General features: G+C 37.0%; 1 protein-coding gene across 2 annotated transcripts in view; it reads right to left on the reverse strand.

Annotated features, from left to right (window-relative positions):
* The window catches only part of LOC126321023 (obscurin), a 790459-nt gene that overhangs the window by 154186 nt on the left and 618188 nt on the right, over positions 1-18085 (reverse strand). For both annotated transcript variants that reach the window (XM_049994141.1, XM_049994140.1), the window contains 6 exons: positions 15230-15405; positions 14769-14883; positions 14322-14612; positions 13583-13761; positions 6217-6410; positions 1193-1351 (listed from right to left, as the gene is read on the reverse strand). In XM_049994141.1, the coding sequence (XP_049850098.1) occupies positions 1193-1351; positions 6217-6410; positions 13583-13761; positions 14322-14612; positions 14769-14883; positions 15230-15405 (1114 nt within the window). The remainder of the gene's footprint in view (positions 1-1192; positions 1352-6216; positions 6411-13582; positions 13762-14321; positions 14613-14768; positions 14884-15229; positions 15406-18085) is intronic.

The following is an 18085-nucleotide window of genomic DNA, read 5'->3' on the forward strand; positions in this document are numbered from 1 at the left end:
TTCATCTCCTGGTCTCCCTCTACAATTTTCACTCCCTAAACTTCCCTCCAACAATAAACTGATGATTCCTTTATTTCTGAGAATGTGTTGTATCAACTGATCCCCTTTTCAATCAAGTAATGCCACAAAATTTATTTCTTCCCCAACTGCAGTCAGTGCTTTCTCATAAGTTACACATTCTATCCATTTAATCTTCAGCCCCTTTTTGCACCCCATTTCGAAGGCTTCCTGCTGCTTCCTTCTCAAAAATTTTCTATGGTTTTCTTTACTGCTTGCTCAGTGTACACACTGAATAACTTCAGAGATAAGCTAAAACACTGTCTCATTCCCTTCTCAACCACTACTTTTCATGCTCTTTGAGTGTTAAGACTGCCATCTGACTTCTGTACAGATTGTATATAACCTTTCATTCCTTGTGTTTTACCCCCACTACCTTCAGATTTCAAAGAGTATACTCCAGTCAACATTGTCAAAAGTCCACAGATGCTATAAATGTTAGTTTTACTCTCTGGGACCTATCTTTTAATGTAAGTTGTAGGGACAGTATTGCCTTGCATGTTCCTAAATTTCTCCAGAACCAAAACTGATCTTTCCCAACATAAGCTTCTACACTTCTTTGTAAGTTAAAAAAATAAAAATGGCACAATGCTTTTTAACCAATGCTAAAACAGTGGCATCATTATAAGGTCTTTCTTCTATGAAAACAGTGCTACTTTAAAATCTCCTCTTTTCTTGGTAGATGATATGACCTGTTGTCTTCTAATATCATATAAAAAACCTGTCTCTTTACATTTCAAGCAGAATTTTAAATTCTGGTTATCTTCTTGTGGTGTACTCTCAAAATAATGCAGCATCTGCTGTCGTGATATGAAATAATGGGACAAAATAACCAAACAAAATTTCCATGCAAGTTAATGAGTCAAATTTCACTATTTCTGCATCGCAGAAATGCCATCACTTACATTTCAGTGAAAACTGGTCAGTGGGCTGCTACATAACCAATGCAACTTTCTGAGATACACTCAAAGCTGCTTTGTTTCAAGTGCCAGGAGTAAATTAAAGTTCTTAAAATATAAGTAAAACTGTATAGTAGACTTTGAAACAATTTGACAGCTGCATTTTGTTGAACTGCATGAAGTATAACAGGTTATTAATAGTAATTACAACAATAAAAAATATATCTGATAATTACCTGTTGGAGATCTGTGAATCGCTGAGTGAAATTTGGCTTTTTATAGATTTTTCTAACGGTTGCAGTGCCTGTAGTTTCATCTTCACCCAAAGGATTTACTAGTTTGCAGGTATATTTACCACTATCATCAAGGGACGCTGGATTTATTTCCAAACCAACCTATGCAGATCAAAGAATGCACAAAATATGTGTATGTATTAGTCATCATCTATATTATAAAGGCTAATCAAAAAGTTTCCATTTGAGGGCATTGCTGCAGCACATATACAATGTGCCGCAATTCCAATACAGGTATATAAGCAATGACACTTAGCCAAGGGATAAGTGTGACGTCCGTGTCTTCCTGATGAGCATACACTTAATGCGGATATGTGAACAATGGCGACATTATAACCAAATTGGGTGAAACAGGACCTACAGGCTGTTCTCTTCACTTGGCTGAAGAAAGACAAATACTCTAAAACATCCATCAGAGAATGAAGAATGGGTATGGGGCAGAATGCTCAATCCAGTTTTGCCTAATTGGTATACAGATTCTGGACTGTATGGCCTTCAAATGAAAACTTCTTGAATGCACCTTATAAATGTACCACATAACAGTACATGAACAGTTATATTCTTGCTAAGGTGTCAGTTCTTTACATGCTCGTCACTCAAATGACCTTTTGTTAATTTTTATGAAGATAGCATATCAATATAAGATCTCTGCACTTAGAAAACTGGATTTACACATGAATATTATTAAATAATTATTTCTATATAATAGAGGGAAACATTCCATGTGGGAAATATAAATAATTATTTCGTATAACATAATGCTTCTGGTCGCTTACCTTACTACTAATGACAGCCACAACTTTGAGCAGCAACATATAATGTCTGAAGATTTATACAGATACTTTACATTACTTTGAAACTTAGGGCCCTATAATATCTAAAGTTTAATAGTGGTTTTTAATTACAGGTATTAATACTTGACACTAAAAATCAGTGGCAGCCAATAATTATCCCATTAGTATTATACAGTCCTACCTTTATTACAAAGTGTTCAGCACTCTATGTCACCATTAGTAGTCTCTCAATATATCAAAAGCAATTTATTCTGGGTGCATCGCTCCTGCAGTCTTCTGATTTCATATTTTGTCAGATTCATTTCATTTTATCTTATGTTGTAGCATCAGATTTCAAATGCACCTAACGTGACTTTTTTGAGTTCAATTTTCTCCATATTTCATTTCATACATTTTTCTTCCAGTTGCAGGGATTCACAACCTTGCTAACACTGTCTCCCTCCCACCCTGCCATCACAAACCCAGAACACTGTCTATCCTATGAAGCATCACTGCAGTCTACGGTGCCAGCGAACTTAAATTGAAAGTGATTTGTATTATCAGTAACAGTCCAATATTTTTGTTACTAGGTAGTTTTATAATGGAAAAAAATAAAAGGTATTTACATGACATGGGCTATAAATTGAAGGTAACAGCATATACAGAAGAACATGGAAAGAGAACAGCTGAGTGGTATTTCGGACCTCCACCAACAGAAAAAGCCATTAGCAATTGGTGGGTTAATAAAGAAGAATTGAAAAAAATGAGGATGACTAAATACGAAAATAGAGGACTGAATGCAAAATGGCCAAAACTAGAAGATGTACTGAAATGGATTCAAGGACACTGTCAAAATGGCTTTGAAATTAATACAAAAATGATTCAAATACATGCTCGTAAGCTAGTGCTACAGTGGAATTTAACAGACTAAGGTTGGAGTTGGTTGGTGCTACAGGTTTATGAAGCGTCACAGATTTAGTATGCCAACCAAAACCAAAATATATCAGAAAATGCCACAATAGTACGAAGAGAAAATATTATCTTTCCAGCAATTTAGTATTCAATACAGAAAGAAAACCAGTTTGGAACTAAGCCAAGTAGAGAATACGGACAAAAGTCCTCTGACATTTGATGGGCCGAGTAATAGAACTATTGCCATGAAAGGTGCTATAACTGAAAATATATATATAAAAAAAAAGTGGACATGAGAAAATGCACTACACAGCTGTCCTTTCATGTTGGGCCAGTTATCATTTTCAAGCACAAAAAAAACACCAAATCCTTCAGAAATACTGCCAGGTGATGTTGTTCATGTACATGATAAGGGTTGGATGGATGAGGCTGGAATGAAATTATGGATTAACAGAGTGTAGGGGAGAAGTAGAGGTGCTTTATTGAAGAAGAGTTCTCTAGTTGTGCTAGCTCAGTTTAATAGTTATATCAAAAATTCTGTGAAAGAGAAACTGAGACAGGGAAACATAGAGCTTGCTGTTAAAACTGAGACAGGGAAACATAAAGCTTGCTGTTATTCTGGGATGACTTACTACACACTTGCAAACTCTTGATGTCATGATAAATAAACCATTTAAAGTGTCTATGAGAGAGGAATGGAACAAATGGATGATGGGTGAAACCCGACATGAATTCACACTGAAGGGATCTTTAAAATGATCTGCCATCAAACAAGTGTGTCAGTGGATAACACAGTCATGATCTAGAGTGAGAAAAGAGATTATTGTTAAATCTTTCAGGAAGTGAGGCATAAGTATTGCTCTCAATGACCATTTTATAGATGAAGAGGAAAACAATGATGACAAAGAAGAAGAAGAAGAAAGTTCAGGGATTCCAAAGGTCAGTTCCGTTTTACATTAAAAAATAAATAAATAAATAAAAATAAAAATAAAATATGCGAGGATTTACAATCTAATAATAAAAACAGTAAAAATGTTATTTAAAAATGCTTAAAAATTAAGTTGCATCTTCAGAGTTGCTACTAGTTTCCCCAAATGAAATTTCTTGATATTTCTCTGATTTGCAGACAAGTTTTAGCACTTTTCCCTGACATGTTTGAGGTCTCAAGGGTGAATAAAGACTTTTGTAAACAAAAAATAGAGGGACTTTTGTATAAATGAAAGATGTAGAAAACTAAAATGGAGTGAAGAGGGGGATAACTACTGTGAAGAAATGCTGAGCTCAAAGAAATCAATGTAAATTAAGCCCAGATGGGTGCCGAGAAGCAAGGACATGCTGTAGCGCGAGTTCTGAGAAACTGGTGTCTGGTGGAAGAATCCTGATGGCATGTGTGGTGCAACAGGGACCAAGGTCATGACTGTCATGCTGTAGCACATCCTCTGCAACAGGATATTGTGTTGCCAGTTGCCCTCTGCCTACATCCGTTCATCCCAACTGATAATTTGGTGGTAATCATGCCGATGGCCATCAAATTTTCCCTTCACTAGTAAATCATAAGATTCTTTTCCTTCATCTTCCACATTAGAAAGCTGCTGTCACTATACTGCAACAGGGCATAAAATTTCCATGAAGATATTAGCAATAGTGCTACATTGCTCCTGCCCACACCTGTTTCTCTAATCAGCCAATTGCACATTTCTTCATTAGCATATTACAATATGCATAATTAATGCTTAACACAAAATTTATTGTTTATTGTTCAAATTGTTCCTTCTCATAAGATCAATTCAAGCCACACTTTGACTCAGTAAAATCCTGTATGCCCCAACATACAATGAATTTGAAACTTCCTGGTACATTAAAACTGTGAGCCGGACTGGGATTTAAATCTTTTATCTTTCACATGTAAAAGCTCTACCAACTGAGCTACCCAAGTGCGATTCATGACCCAAACTCACAGCTTCACTTCCATCAGTACCTTATCTCCTACCTCCCAAAATTCACAGAACTTCTCCTGCATGTCTTACACGACTAGCCCTCTTGTAAGAAAGGGTATTGTGAAGACATGGCTGATCCACAGCCTGGAGTATAGTTTACAGAGCGAATTCTCATTTTGCAGTGGAGTATGTGCCAATTTTTGAAACTTACTAGCAGATTAAAATTTTGTGCTGGGCCAGTAATTGAACGTGGGATCCTTGCTTTTCATGGGCAAATGCTCTGTAGATTGAATTACACAAGCATGACTCATGACAGATCCTCACAGCTTCACTTCTGCCAGTACCTCCATTCCTTGCTAGGTATTCTGGATACCTTCTGTTAAGTTTGGGAGGTATGAAATGAGGTACTGTCAAAGGAGAAGCTGTTAGGGTGAGTTGTGAGTCATTCTGGGGCACCTCAGTCGGTAGAGCACTTTCTGTGAAAGGCTAAGGTCCTACATTCAAGTCCAGGTCCAGCACACAGTTTTAATCTGCCAGAAAGATTTAAATCAGCACACACTTTGCTGCAGTATGAAAATTCATTCTGGGTATAATGAATTTCTTCACACTGAAACTTCAGGTATCTTATAAACATGGCACAAATGATTAAACATACCATAATCTCAAGACGGGTGCAATTTCATCCCTATTATATTTTCTTATCATCCGATCTGGTAAGTCTCCCCTGACTAGGGGTTCTGGATGACTTCTCCAAACTCTACCCCTTTTCCTTAACCTATCCAGTCATTTTCCTTCACCCCTCTCCCTTCCCCTTCAACTCTTCTGCTGGGAGAAGGAGCCACTGGCTCTGAAAACTTTATATGTGTCCTCCTGCTGCAACTTGGTGAGTAGATTTTTTATCTATCTGCTTATATCCTATTTTATTGAAACACATACATCACAGAATCTGCATCTCAGAGCACTGTTGACCAAATGGGTGTGTTAGCTTAACTAGCTGTTGGTGCATAACTATTAATACCCAGTATGGAGCCAAACTAAAAAAAAATACTAAATACAGTAAATAATATGATGTGTGAAAATACAGATCCTCACAAAGCCATGGTCTAATAAACCACATCTTACCTGGATTTAAAAGAATAATAAAAAATAAAAATACAAAATAAATAAATAAATAAATCTTGATTCTGCATCTTACAGCAATCGTTTCACATTAACACAATGATCATAAGTGAGAGAAGATGAAAATGTATGTTGTTTTCATGAACTGAGTTTAATGTACAGCATTTTATAATACACAGTTTTTCCCAGTGTGGGATGATATAGTTGGATCAAAAGTTCTAATTACCTTCCTTCCATCACATGTTAACAGAATGCGATCGGACGGTGAAAGAGACGTTCCATCTTTGCTCCACGCCACATCTGGTATTGGATTTCCAATAAATGGAGCAGTCAAAGTGAGACTGTCACCTTCCTCCACTGTAACATCTCTCAGACCATGTAGGAATGCTGGTTTTTCTTCAGGTGCATCTCTTGCTCTTGCTACAAATAATAAAGCCCAAAATTGGTTAATTCTTTGCATGACATGACTTCCAAAATGAAAAAGAGGATAAATATATATTCAATTGAATGTTAGATCATATTTGACTTTATCTATAGGTTTTTGAGGAACTGAATCTTCAAATTATTTTGTAATGAAGGTACATACATTATACTCACATCTATATTCTATTTTAAAGTGCTGAAAAAAGCATATGGATGTGCACACACACTGATGGAACATATGGCATTAATATTTCTGAGAGGTACCACATGCCTAGTAAGCTGCACATAAATACTTAATTTCTGCACCCGTTTTGATAAAGATATCTGAACTTGTTTGTAACTGCTTAGCTTCCTGAGTGTGGCATTTTTGTCAAATGACTAACCTATTACAGCATCATATTTTGTGAAACACAGTAAACAATTGTATTACAATATCAATAAACTGGATTACATACAAAATTGAAATTAATAATATCAATAAAGAAAACTGTATCCCTACTGACTGTGATACATCCAATGAATAATTTATAAATATTGCCAGGACTACCACTCCACTCAATAATTCTGCATTATAGGCTCAAGCCCTGTTAACTTATGCAAAACAAACAAGTGAGAAATTTACATAGACCCCAATCACTTTAAATGACATTCATAAATCGACGCATAAATTAAGCAATTCCAAAACAGAAGATTATTTTGGACGCAGTAATTTCATCATAAAGTGTATAGCAAAGGAAAACAAAATGCCACTTCTTTCACTGTCTAACGGAGTACTAGATGAAGGAATTTTCCCAGAATGTCTTAAGCTCACAGTTGTATTATCTGTAAATAAAAACGCTGATAAAAACTTCCCAAATAACTGTGGACCCATTTCAATAGTACCAATCACATTCAAGATACTAAAAAATTATATGCATAAATATCTATCAACCATAAAAGCAGTCAAAGCTTTGGTAAATAATATTTATGAAGTGTATGAAAAAAAAGCTATCTATATTTTGAGCACTTATTGATTTAAGCAAAACATTTGACTCAGTGTCACATGTCATAATCATCAGAACGTCTGAATATTATGGAACAGAAGGTAAATCATTCAATTTATTCTAATCTTATTTAGCTAATAGATTATAGATTGTATATGCAAGTAAGCAGAGGTCAGAAATACTCCCAATAAAAAGAGGAATACCCCAAGCCTCTGTTCTTGGGCCTTTCCTGTTTGTTGCCTACATTAATGACTTTTCAAATTATATACCATGTAAAAATGTACTATGTGCTGATGACATGACATTAATATTAAAAGGAAAGACTTCACTAAGTGTACTAGCTGAGAACACGAAACTGATGCAAATGACTAATCTCCGGTGCCATGCCAATCAGCTGCAGAAAAAAAAACCCCTCCCTCTCAGGCACACACACACAGAAGAAATAATTTTTAATTTAAACGTAACTGAAAATGAAAATAAAACAGTAAAACTACTAGGGCTGTTCGTGGACCAAAAATTCTCTTGGAAAGAACACACAGACTATCTGTGCAGCTAACTAGCTCATGTACTTTTTGATTCTCCATGAGCTAAATGCATTTTTAGATGGCAGAAGAACATAATCAGACATTTCATAGGATTACCACCCAGACAATCCTGCACAAACCATTTCAAATGTCTCAGCATAACGTCATTACCCTCCCACCACCACCTACTGCAGTCCTGTAACCCAGAAGGTGTACACGATCAAAGGCAGAGCCACATGTGAAAGCACCCACGTGATTTACCAACTGACCTGCCTACACTGTGAAGCTTTCTATGTGGGAATGACCAGCAACAAACTGTCCATTCACATGAATGGACACAGGCAGACAGTGTTTGTTGGTAATGAGGATCACCCTGTGGCTAAACATGCCTTGGTGCACGGCCAGCACATCTTGGCACAGTGTTACACCGTCCGGGTTATCTAGATACTTCCCACTAACACCAACCTGTCAGAATTCCGGAGATGGGAACTTGCCCTTCAGTATATCCTCTCTTCTCGTTATCCGCCAGGCCTCAACCTACGCTAATTTCAAGTTGCCGCTGCTCATACCTCACCTGTATTTGAACAACATCTTTACCTCTGTACTTCCGCCTCAACTGACATCTCTGCCCAAACTCTTTGCGTTTACAAATGTCTGCTCATGACTGTGTATGTGTGGATGGATATGTCTGTGTGTGCGAGTGTATACCTGTCTTTTTTTCCCCCTAAGGTAAGTCTCTCCGCTCTCGGGATTGGAATGACTCCTTACACTCTCCCATAAAACCCACATCCTTTTGTCTTTTCCTCTCCTTCCCTCTTTCCTGATGAAGCAACCGTTGGTTGTAAAAACTTGAATTTTGTGTGTATGTTTGTGTTTGTTTGTCTGTCTATCAAACTGCCAGCGCTTTCGTTTGGTAAGTCACATCATCTTTGTTTTTAGATATAACCCTACCACACACTCAGACATATCAATCCAGTATCAGTTTGAAGAAAGGCAGAACATGTAATGGATACTAATTAATGGCAAGTATATCCAGAGTCATTTGTCATGAAATCTCAAAACTGTTTCGTCTTTCAACATGAAACTAATGTGAGTGCCCCCCCCTCCCCCTTTCCCCTCCCCTACCTCTAGCTCATCTGGGGTATGCTCTTATTGTTAGGTATAGTACTTTTGATTTTAATCTTCATTTTTACTCTCACCCAGCATTACGCAATTAGATCAACAAAGGGAATTGTGAGCAAGCAAAAATGAAAGGGTCTCAAAAAGAATTGATCACCACACAATTTGTTGCCAAAGCTGTATGAGTTTGCCAATCTCCTGTCTACATTTGCACACCATAAGCTACCTTACAGGGTGTTATGAAGAGTACTTTGGATACCACTGACATTTCTCCTTTATTCTTCCATTGAATGAGTATTTCCAATTTCCATTGTATGATATTGAATTTTTCTGTTTTCCTGACATACTCAATTTGCTTGATGCATATAGCAAGACATAATACAACCACTCAAATGATACTGCTTAGTAGCAGATGCTAACTGTTGGGTTCCACAGCACAGTTGTGGAGAACTAGCAGTTAATGTAAGTGTAGGTACAGAAGAAGGCAGACATATATTGTTAATTAATGCTAGTTGCAGCAGTTGAATTTTGCTACAGTGCTCAAAAACTTTGGTTAGTTTTTGCTGTTTCACATTTCTCTTTGTGGAATGAGAGAACAGAGAGTAGAACAGTGTAATAAATTCAACATTACAACATGAACTTTCACTACAAATTGGAATTAATTTGTTTAACGTAACATTGCTTCTAAGACTGTTACATCCCAAGATGTATATTTTAATGCTGTAGGCTATTATGATTCAGGTCATAGGATAGAACTGAATATGTGCTGTTGTAAATGAAACATGCAGCAATAAGTCTTCTACAAGTACAAAGTGTGAATAAGGGTAAACTTCTTTGTACAAGGGTGAAGCAGAGGAAACGCATGTTTTTTGAACCGATAGTATGCAGCAATGAGAGGGGGTATTGACCTAGAATTAATGTTGGCAGACTACCCATACAATGAAGTTCAGTCACTGTGGAGCGTTGGAGCATAGAGTATCATGTGTTTGTTGTCGAGCAGTACTTTAGAAAGTAATGATTCCGTAGTCACAGTGCAACGTAGTTTCCGTCAAAATTTTAGAGTTGGATGTTGAAGTGTAGTGCTTGATCAAAATACTGTACTCTGATGGGTTGCACCATTTAGAACTACTGGATCTGTCATGAAAATAAACTACCTGGTCTTCCCCATTCAGTTCGTAGACCGAGTGAGAATGGCAGTTTTTGCTAGTCTTAAACGATCGGCTAGACGACAGGCTGTAGCGCTGAGTATGTCACGTCGTTCGCTTCACTGCATCTTATATGATGATCTTAAGTTTAACCCATACAAGATGACGATCATTCAGCAGCTTAGTGAAGGGGTTTTGTGCAGCGCATAGAGTTTTGTTGCGTAATGGACAAAATTTTTATGGAAGATGCAGATACTACAGTCTTCATGAGTGATGAAGCACATTTTTATGTAGACAGTTAGGTCAATGTTCAAAATTGTCGGTACTGGGTGCTGGAGAACCCACATGAATTACACCAAAGATCTCTCCACCATTTAAATATAACAATGTGGTGCTGCATTTCAAAGATGGGGATTGCTGGACCCTATTTTTTTGAAGAGGAAGGAACTGCAGTTACTGTGACATCAGCACACTATGTTAAAATGTTAAATAACTTTCTTTGTCCAGAACTTGAGAGGCGTCAAGTGAACATGAGAGAAATATGGTTTCAGCAGGATGGTGCCACAGCGCACATGGTGAGAGCATTTATGGAAGTGCTTCAACAAATGTTCCCAGGACATGTTATTTCGAGATATGGTGATGTTTACTGACCCCCTCACTCACCCGATTTGTCGATATGTGACTTCTTTTTGTGGGGATGTTTAAAATCAAAAGTCTACATGAACAAACCCCACACAATCAATGACCTGAAGAATTCCATTCGTTGGGAAAGTGAAGCCGTGGCAAATGAAACCAAGATATTATTTTACGAACCTAATTGAAGTATGTATGCTTCAAAACTGCATTAAAAATCTACCACTTAATGATTGTTTTTATTATTTTTATCAAATCAAGTCCCAGTCATTCAACAGTGAAAAACATGTGTTTCCTCTAGTCTACCCTGTACATAAAGACTAATGAGGCCTAATTTCCTTTGGATACAGGATGTGAGTAAAAGGGATGGCATAATGATTTTTTTAAAAAAAAATCTGGTATATGGACAATATTTGTGCCTTTGCTGAAGTTATTATATTGAAATATCACATAAGAAAATTCTGTAAAGCTACTAAAATGCCACACATATCAAACAGCACAGTTCATGAAATCATTCCATGTCCAAATATGTAAAAACCAACCTATATGATAATCATGAAACTCAGGATCACAGACTGCCATGAAAATCCCTTTCAAAGGACTCACCTTCAGTCCCTCACTCAAATTCTATCATGCTGTACTACTCAAGAATATACTCTCTCCCACATGTTCCCTACAGTGATAACACCACCTATCTCATTTCACATTTAGTATACTACCAGTATACCAAAGAATTGCTTTTATCTACCAGGGCCCAAAATATTGTTGAAGCATGTAACCTGTTTAAAATAAGTCAAAGTAACTATTTCTACAGAAATAGAACAGCATAATGTTTCCTTTTAAAGATTCACTATAAAACATGTACAGATAAAACAGAAATGTACACCTGAAAGACAACATAGAAAATATTGTGGGAAAAGTGAAACAAAGACTGCACTTAATTGGCAGAACTGTCAGAAGATGCAAAAAATCTACTAAAGAGACTGCCTACATTACACTTGTCCATCCTCCTACAGATTACTGCTGTGTGGTGTGAGATCCTTGGCAAACTGTATCAATAGGGACACTGAAAAAGAGCAAAGAAGAGCGACTTGTTCTGTGCTACCACAAAATAAGGAAGAGAGTGTCGCAGATATGACACACAAGTTGAGGTGGAAATCATGAAAACAAAGGCATTTCTCAAAATCTTGTACCTGGCTGCACGTTCAGAGACTGTGAATAGTTACAATTGAAAGAAAATCAGCCCTCGGTCACTATTTTGAACAAATTAACCTGGTTTCGACACTGCTAGTAGTGTCTTCCTCAGAATTTAAAACAAGGACTTGTCTATATTCTATACCATGGTCACAGAATCATGACTAAAAATGAATGATATGCCGAAAGGGCACTAATCACAAAGATATTTAAGATAAAGAAAACTGTGATGGTGAGCCACTAAGGGCTGCTCATTACTTGCGTGGTGCAGGTTACGAAATACTCTCATAGAGAATGAAATTTTCACTCTACAGCGGAGTGTGTGCTGATATGAAACTTCCTGGCATATTAAAACTGTGTGCCGGACCGAGACTCGAACTCGGGACCTTTGTTTTAATCGGTTAGGAAGTTTCAGATCAGCACATACTCCGCGGTAGAGTGAAAATTTCACTCTAGAAACATCCCCCAGGCTGTGGCTAAGCCATGCCTCTGCAATATCCTTTCTTCCAGGAGTGCTAGTTCTGCATGGTTTGCAGGAGAACTTCTTTGAAGTTTGGAAGGTAGGAAATGAGGTACTGGCAGAATTAAAGCTGTGAGGATGGGGCATGTGTCGTGATTGGGTAGCTCAGTCGGTAGAGCACTTGCCTGCGAAAGGCATAGGTCCCGAGTTCGAGTCTCGGTCCGGCACACAGTTTTAACCTGCCACGAAGTTTCATATCAGCACCCACTCCACTGTAGAGTGAAACTTTCATTCTAGAAACATCCCCCAGGCTGTGGCTAAGCCATGTCTCCGCAATATCCTTTCTTCCAGGAGTGCTGGTTCGCAGGAGAGCTTCTGTGAAGTTTGGAATGTAGGAGACGAGGTACTGGCAGAATTAAAGCTGTGAGGATGGGGCGTGGTTGGGTAGCTCAGTCAGAAGAGCACTTGCATGCAAAAGGCAAAGGTCCCGGTGGACTCTTAGAGCCCGTTTCACAACCTGCACCACGCAAGTAACGAGCAGCCCTTAGTGGCTTGCCATCACAGTTTTCTTTATTTTAAATATCTTTATGACTAATACATATTTATTATTTTATAAATGACGTACTCGTGTAAGTACTGCCAGTCTTTCAAAACAATTCCGTACTTATACTCTACCATACATTTTTAGTCATAATTCTGTGACCATGTTATAGAATATAGACCAGTCTTTGTTTTAAATTCTAAGGAGGACATTCCTAGCATTGTTGAAACCAGGTTAATTTGTTAAAAATAGTGACCGAGGGCTGATTTTCTTTCAATTGAAAGGCATTTCTTGTTGCGACAAGATCTTCCCACAAAGTTTTAGTCACCATGAAAATACTTTGTTGAGTCCCACTCACTTACAGAGAAAAGGCTATCATAATACAAAGTAAAAGAAAAGAAAACAAAGCTTGTATGGAGTGATTTAACCGTTTGTTTTTTCCACAAACCATTCAAGAATGGAATGAAGGGAAACAGTCTCCAAGCAGTAGAATGAACCCTCTGGCAAGTACGTATGTGTGAATTGCAGAGTAGTCATGTAGATGTAATACACACATGCTTCAGTACATACCAGTAACATCTAACTGAGCTTTTGATGGGACAGATCCTTTCTCATTCGTTGCTATTACTTCATATTCTCCAGCATCTTCTGGTTTAGCTTTGTCAATAATTAGAGCACTTGTTCCATCAGGCAGCTGCATTATTTTTGCATGTTGTCCATCAGGTACAAATTCCTTCCCATTGTGAGTCCTATAAAACATGCAAAAACAGTATTAAACTGTACCTCTTAAATAATACCTAATACACAGCTGAAGGTTATATGACAGACTAAGACCAAAATTTTGTGGAAAAAAAGATGTGCCCATCATGTTCCCATACAATGACTGACTATAATGCAATGATCAGAAAACCTGTCTAATATTTATAAAGCTTAGTACTAAATGGTCCAACCTTTTCTGAATTCAACATATGAATTATTGAAAGTGAATGCTGCCTCAGTTCTAAGGATGGTGAAAGAGTACAATAATTATAGTACACCAATGCCTGCAACAATATATATGAGCATTTGTGTAATGTATATCGTGTGTGTAGATCTCTAGTGTCACAAAACTGTCTGTTAGGAATCTAAATTTAGAGTCATTCCCAGAAATATGTATTAATAATTTTATACATTGATGAATAATGTGTTGTATTTAACAGTTGCTGTGTTTTAGAATTATATTCAACAGTTCCTAAATTAGTTGTTACTGTGTGAGTGTGAAATATAAATATATGGTGATATTCAAAGACGTTCACACTTCATTCCTTACCATTTCAATGTAGCAGGTGGATGTCCAACCACTTTAACTTCAAATCTAGCAGGAAAACCTTCAACAACAGTTGCTGGCAGCAGAGGTACTTGGAATGTTGGCTTTTTCTCACGCGGTTCAACTTCAACCTTTGCAGAGCCAGTTATATCACCAAGCCTATTACTTACACTGACAGTGTAAACACCAGCATCTTCAGGTTTTACAGAATCTATATGTAATCCAATTATACCACCAGGTTGGTTCACGAAATTAACTGCCTGAGATGGACGAACTGGCTGACCATCTTTGAACCTAAAAATTAAATATTTTCACATAAGACAGTCCCACTGCTTCTCATCCTGAATGTATCATTTCTGTGGTTCTAATCCACTATAAGTCTTACAAATGGAAACATATAAAAATTAATATCATATATGCAATTAATGAAGAAGTAAAATCCAGACTTACCATTTAACTTCAGGAGCTGGAAATGCTGCTACTTGAGCTTCCAGCTTCAGTGGCTCACCAACTACACATTTAGCACCTTCAAGTGGCTTTGAGAAACTAGGCTTGCGGTTATTTGCTGGAAAAAATAAACAAAGGGGTACTGCTAAGCCTCAAAACTTTCAGCTGAAAGAAATTAACATCTGAAATAAAGCATTGAAATATAATCCCAATCAAGATCTACGAGATGAGTAGTGCTGTTTGCACCCTACTGGATGTAATGTTCCACAAGAAAACATTAATTAATTTCATCTGTTGCATATCTGCCTTACTTTTTATTTATTTTAATATCAAAGAAGGGAAATGAAGCAAACTAAATAACCAAATAATAAATCAGATTTAAATTGTAGTAGTACATCTCACGAACTAAAAATGAATTTAGTGTTCATAGTGTCATTACATACAGAGGTGGGAGGGAGACTTACGTTTAACAGCAACAGCACATAATGCAGCATGTTCTCCATTCTTATTTTTGGCTACAAGTTTGTAAGCACCACAGTCAGTAGGCTTTACACCTTCAATGAGTAACCGCACAGTCCCATCAGGAAGAGCTGTCAATTTCACATGATCATCTGCATGTAGAGGCTGACCATCTTTGAACCTAGGTAAAGACAGAGTATGTTTTTATAGATTTATTGATGGAATAATGAAACATACATCAATAATAAGTGGAAGACTCTCATGGCAAATTCTCTTATGAAAATACAATATATGTAGCCAGAATATACAATAATTCAATTAGGCAACTATTTACATTCTACCTGCCTGAGGGCATTTTGGGTAAGACATTATAACACACAATAAATACACACATGAAGTATTTTTCAGCTGGTTGAGTATGTATCTTGGTACTTTGTGCAGATTACATACATTATTACTGCTGATTGAATACATGTAACAGAGCAAACAAACTTGGCAACAAACAGTAATGTGAAGTAAGTCAAAATTTGGAGAAATTTACTCCATAACAATGAAAAAGAAATCCTGACATTGTTGAACACCATGAGCCTTGCCCAAGTAAAGATTGCTGATGAAGACCACGGCAAGTTAGCTGGCTGGCTGGATGGTTGGTTTCCGTCATCTTCAGTAATCTTTTAAAGTTTGATTCCTCTTTATCTATTTTGTCTCAAATAAAATGTGATACATCTTATATTTAATCCATTAACTTAGATTAATTTTGTCAAGTTAATGTTCATACAACCAGTAAATAAGTAGGACAATGAGCCAACGATCACTTAAAATCGTGAAATTTGAGCTGAGAGAGGTTGGCTTGAACATTGGTGGTGGAATACTTTTCATCAATGGCAAAGGTCACAGAAGAGAAGGTGTTATTTGGCACAGTCCCCAAATATTATATTATCTACAAAATCTTTCAGTCACCCATGAAATCTTTTTGCAGTAGCAGGCAATGAGGGCATGAGAACTACTGTTTTCCAGTGAGAGGTGGTGTTAAGCCTAGTGATCCTCTGGCATTTCTGAACTGCCGTGACTATCCTTCTCTTCCCTCTTGTTTCTATATTCACAGACACTATACTAATTTCATATGTGCTTATGGCAGCCATCAAAACAGTCAACAACATAATATACGCAATCATTATGGCCGTCAAAAGACTGAAGTTATTACTTTTTTGCAATCAGGTTAGAGGAAGGTACTGACAAATCATTAAACTACCACTATGCCATGATAGTAGTATGCTACAATCAATAATGATCTTGCACAAATTAAGTAAATAATATAATACTGGTACTGCATAATTGTAATGGTAAGAGAAATATTTTCTAAAATCTACTGGACTGTGCAACAGATAATAAAAACAGGCAGAATAGAAAAAAAATCAGATTATTCAAATGTATAATTTTTGAAGAGTGAAAAGCTACTTTTTCAATTATGGCTCTCATTCTGGGAAAGTTATTTTCTCACACATATTTAGGACAGATATAAAGAAAAATTAAAATGTAGAAAATTTGATGCCAAGCCCACCTGGGTGGATGGAGGGAGGAAGTATTTTCCATATGCTTTTCATAAAGCTGTTAAATAGATTACTTTTCCTATCCTAGTGAGTCTGATGTAAAAACGTTAGTGCTCCACTTAATTGTGGTATGGAGTTCCCCAGCTCCACCTTGGCTACGAAATACTTTTAAAAATTGAATCACTAGTGTATTTTCTCCTCAATGCCATTTGTGTGTCACAAACCAAGTTATCTTTACCAGTTTAAGGGACTCTTTCTCAAAACAGCTGAAGCAATGAACATAATTTATATCAGAGTTCAGTAAAATATGACTAATGTTACAGGTGAGGAAAATTGCAGAAGTTTAAATGAATCAGCTAGTTGTGTGCACACATTGCATTCTGTAGCTGTGCACTAACAATTTGATGAGAACACCACTACTGCTGCCACCACCAACAACAATAGTAAGATTAATAATAATAAGTGTAAGTTGTTATCCAACATCAACAATGGCCATTTCAAAAGTTTTGCACACTGTAACATATAACTGAAGAAAATAATTTATTTTACGAAATACTTTACAGGCCTTCAATTTAATCTCAATTCTTGCTTGTGACAGCTTACCAATGCTTTGATAACTTCCGTATTCTAGACAACGTAACTCCATTGCTGAGTTGCCTGATTACTCACATCACCTCACTGGAAACTTCAACAATTGTATCAAAATGTTTTCCTTGGGGTTGTTCCTTTAATTTGGGAAATGAATCAAAGTCTGATGGTCTCATATCAGTACTGTATGCTGGGTGGAGAAGTATTTCCCATCCATATTTGTTGAGTGTTTCTCTCACTGGTAGGACAGTATGCATTCTTGCATTATCATGCAAAATGAGATCACTAGCTGTAAGCATGTCAAGCCATCTCTGATTAAATTTCAGGTACAAAACATTCTGCAGAAACAGCTTGTAATATGCACATGTTACGAATGTCCTCTGGGGCACTGTATTTGCAGCTATGACTCCATTTATGTCATACCAAAGACCATCATCAGTTTTACCTGTGATTGTTGGTGGTGGAATTTTTTCAGGCACAAAGAGTTGGAACTTTTAAATTGTGATGACTGAGACTTCAGTTCTGGTTCAAAATCTTGTATTGAGGTTTCCTCAAGTACAACAATCTTTTTCAGAAAATGTTTCCCTTCTGTTTGATAATATAGTGAAGAGCCAAAGAAACTGGTACACCTGCCTAATATTATGTAGGGCCCCTGTGAGCATGCAGAAGTGCCGCAACATGGTGTAGCATGGACTCAACTAATGTCTGAAGTAGTGCTGAAGG

This window comes from Schistocerca gregaria, chromosome 2, assembly GCF_023897955.1.
Source record: "Schistocerca gregaria isolate iqSchGreg1 chromosome 2, iqSchGreg1.2, whole genome shotgun sequence".
In the NCBI taxonomy this organism is placed as follows: domain Eukaryota; kingdom Metazoa; phylum Arthropoda; class Insecta; order Orthoptera; family Acrididae; genus Schistocerca; species Schistocerca gregaria.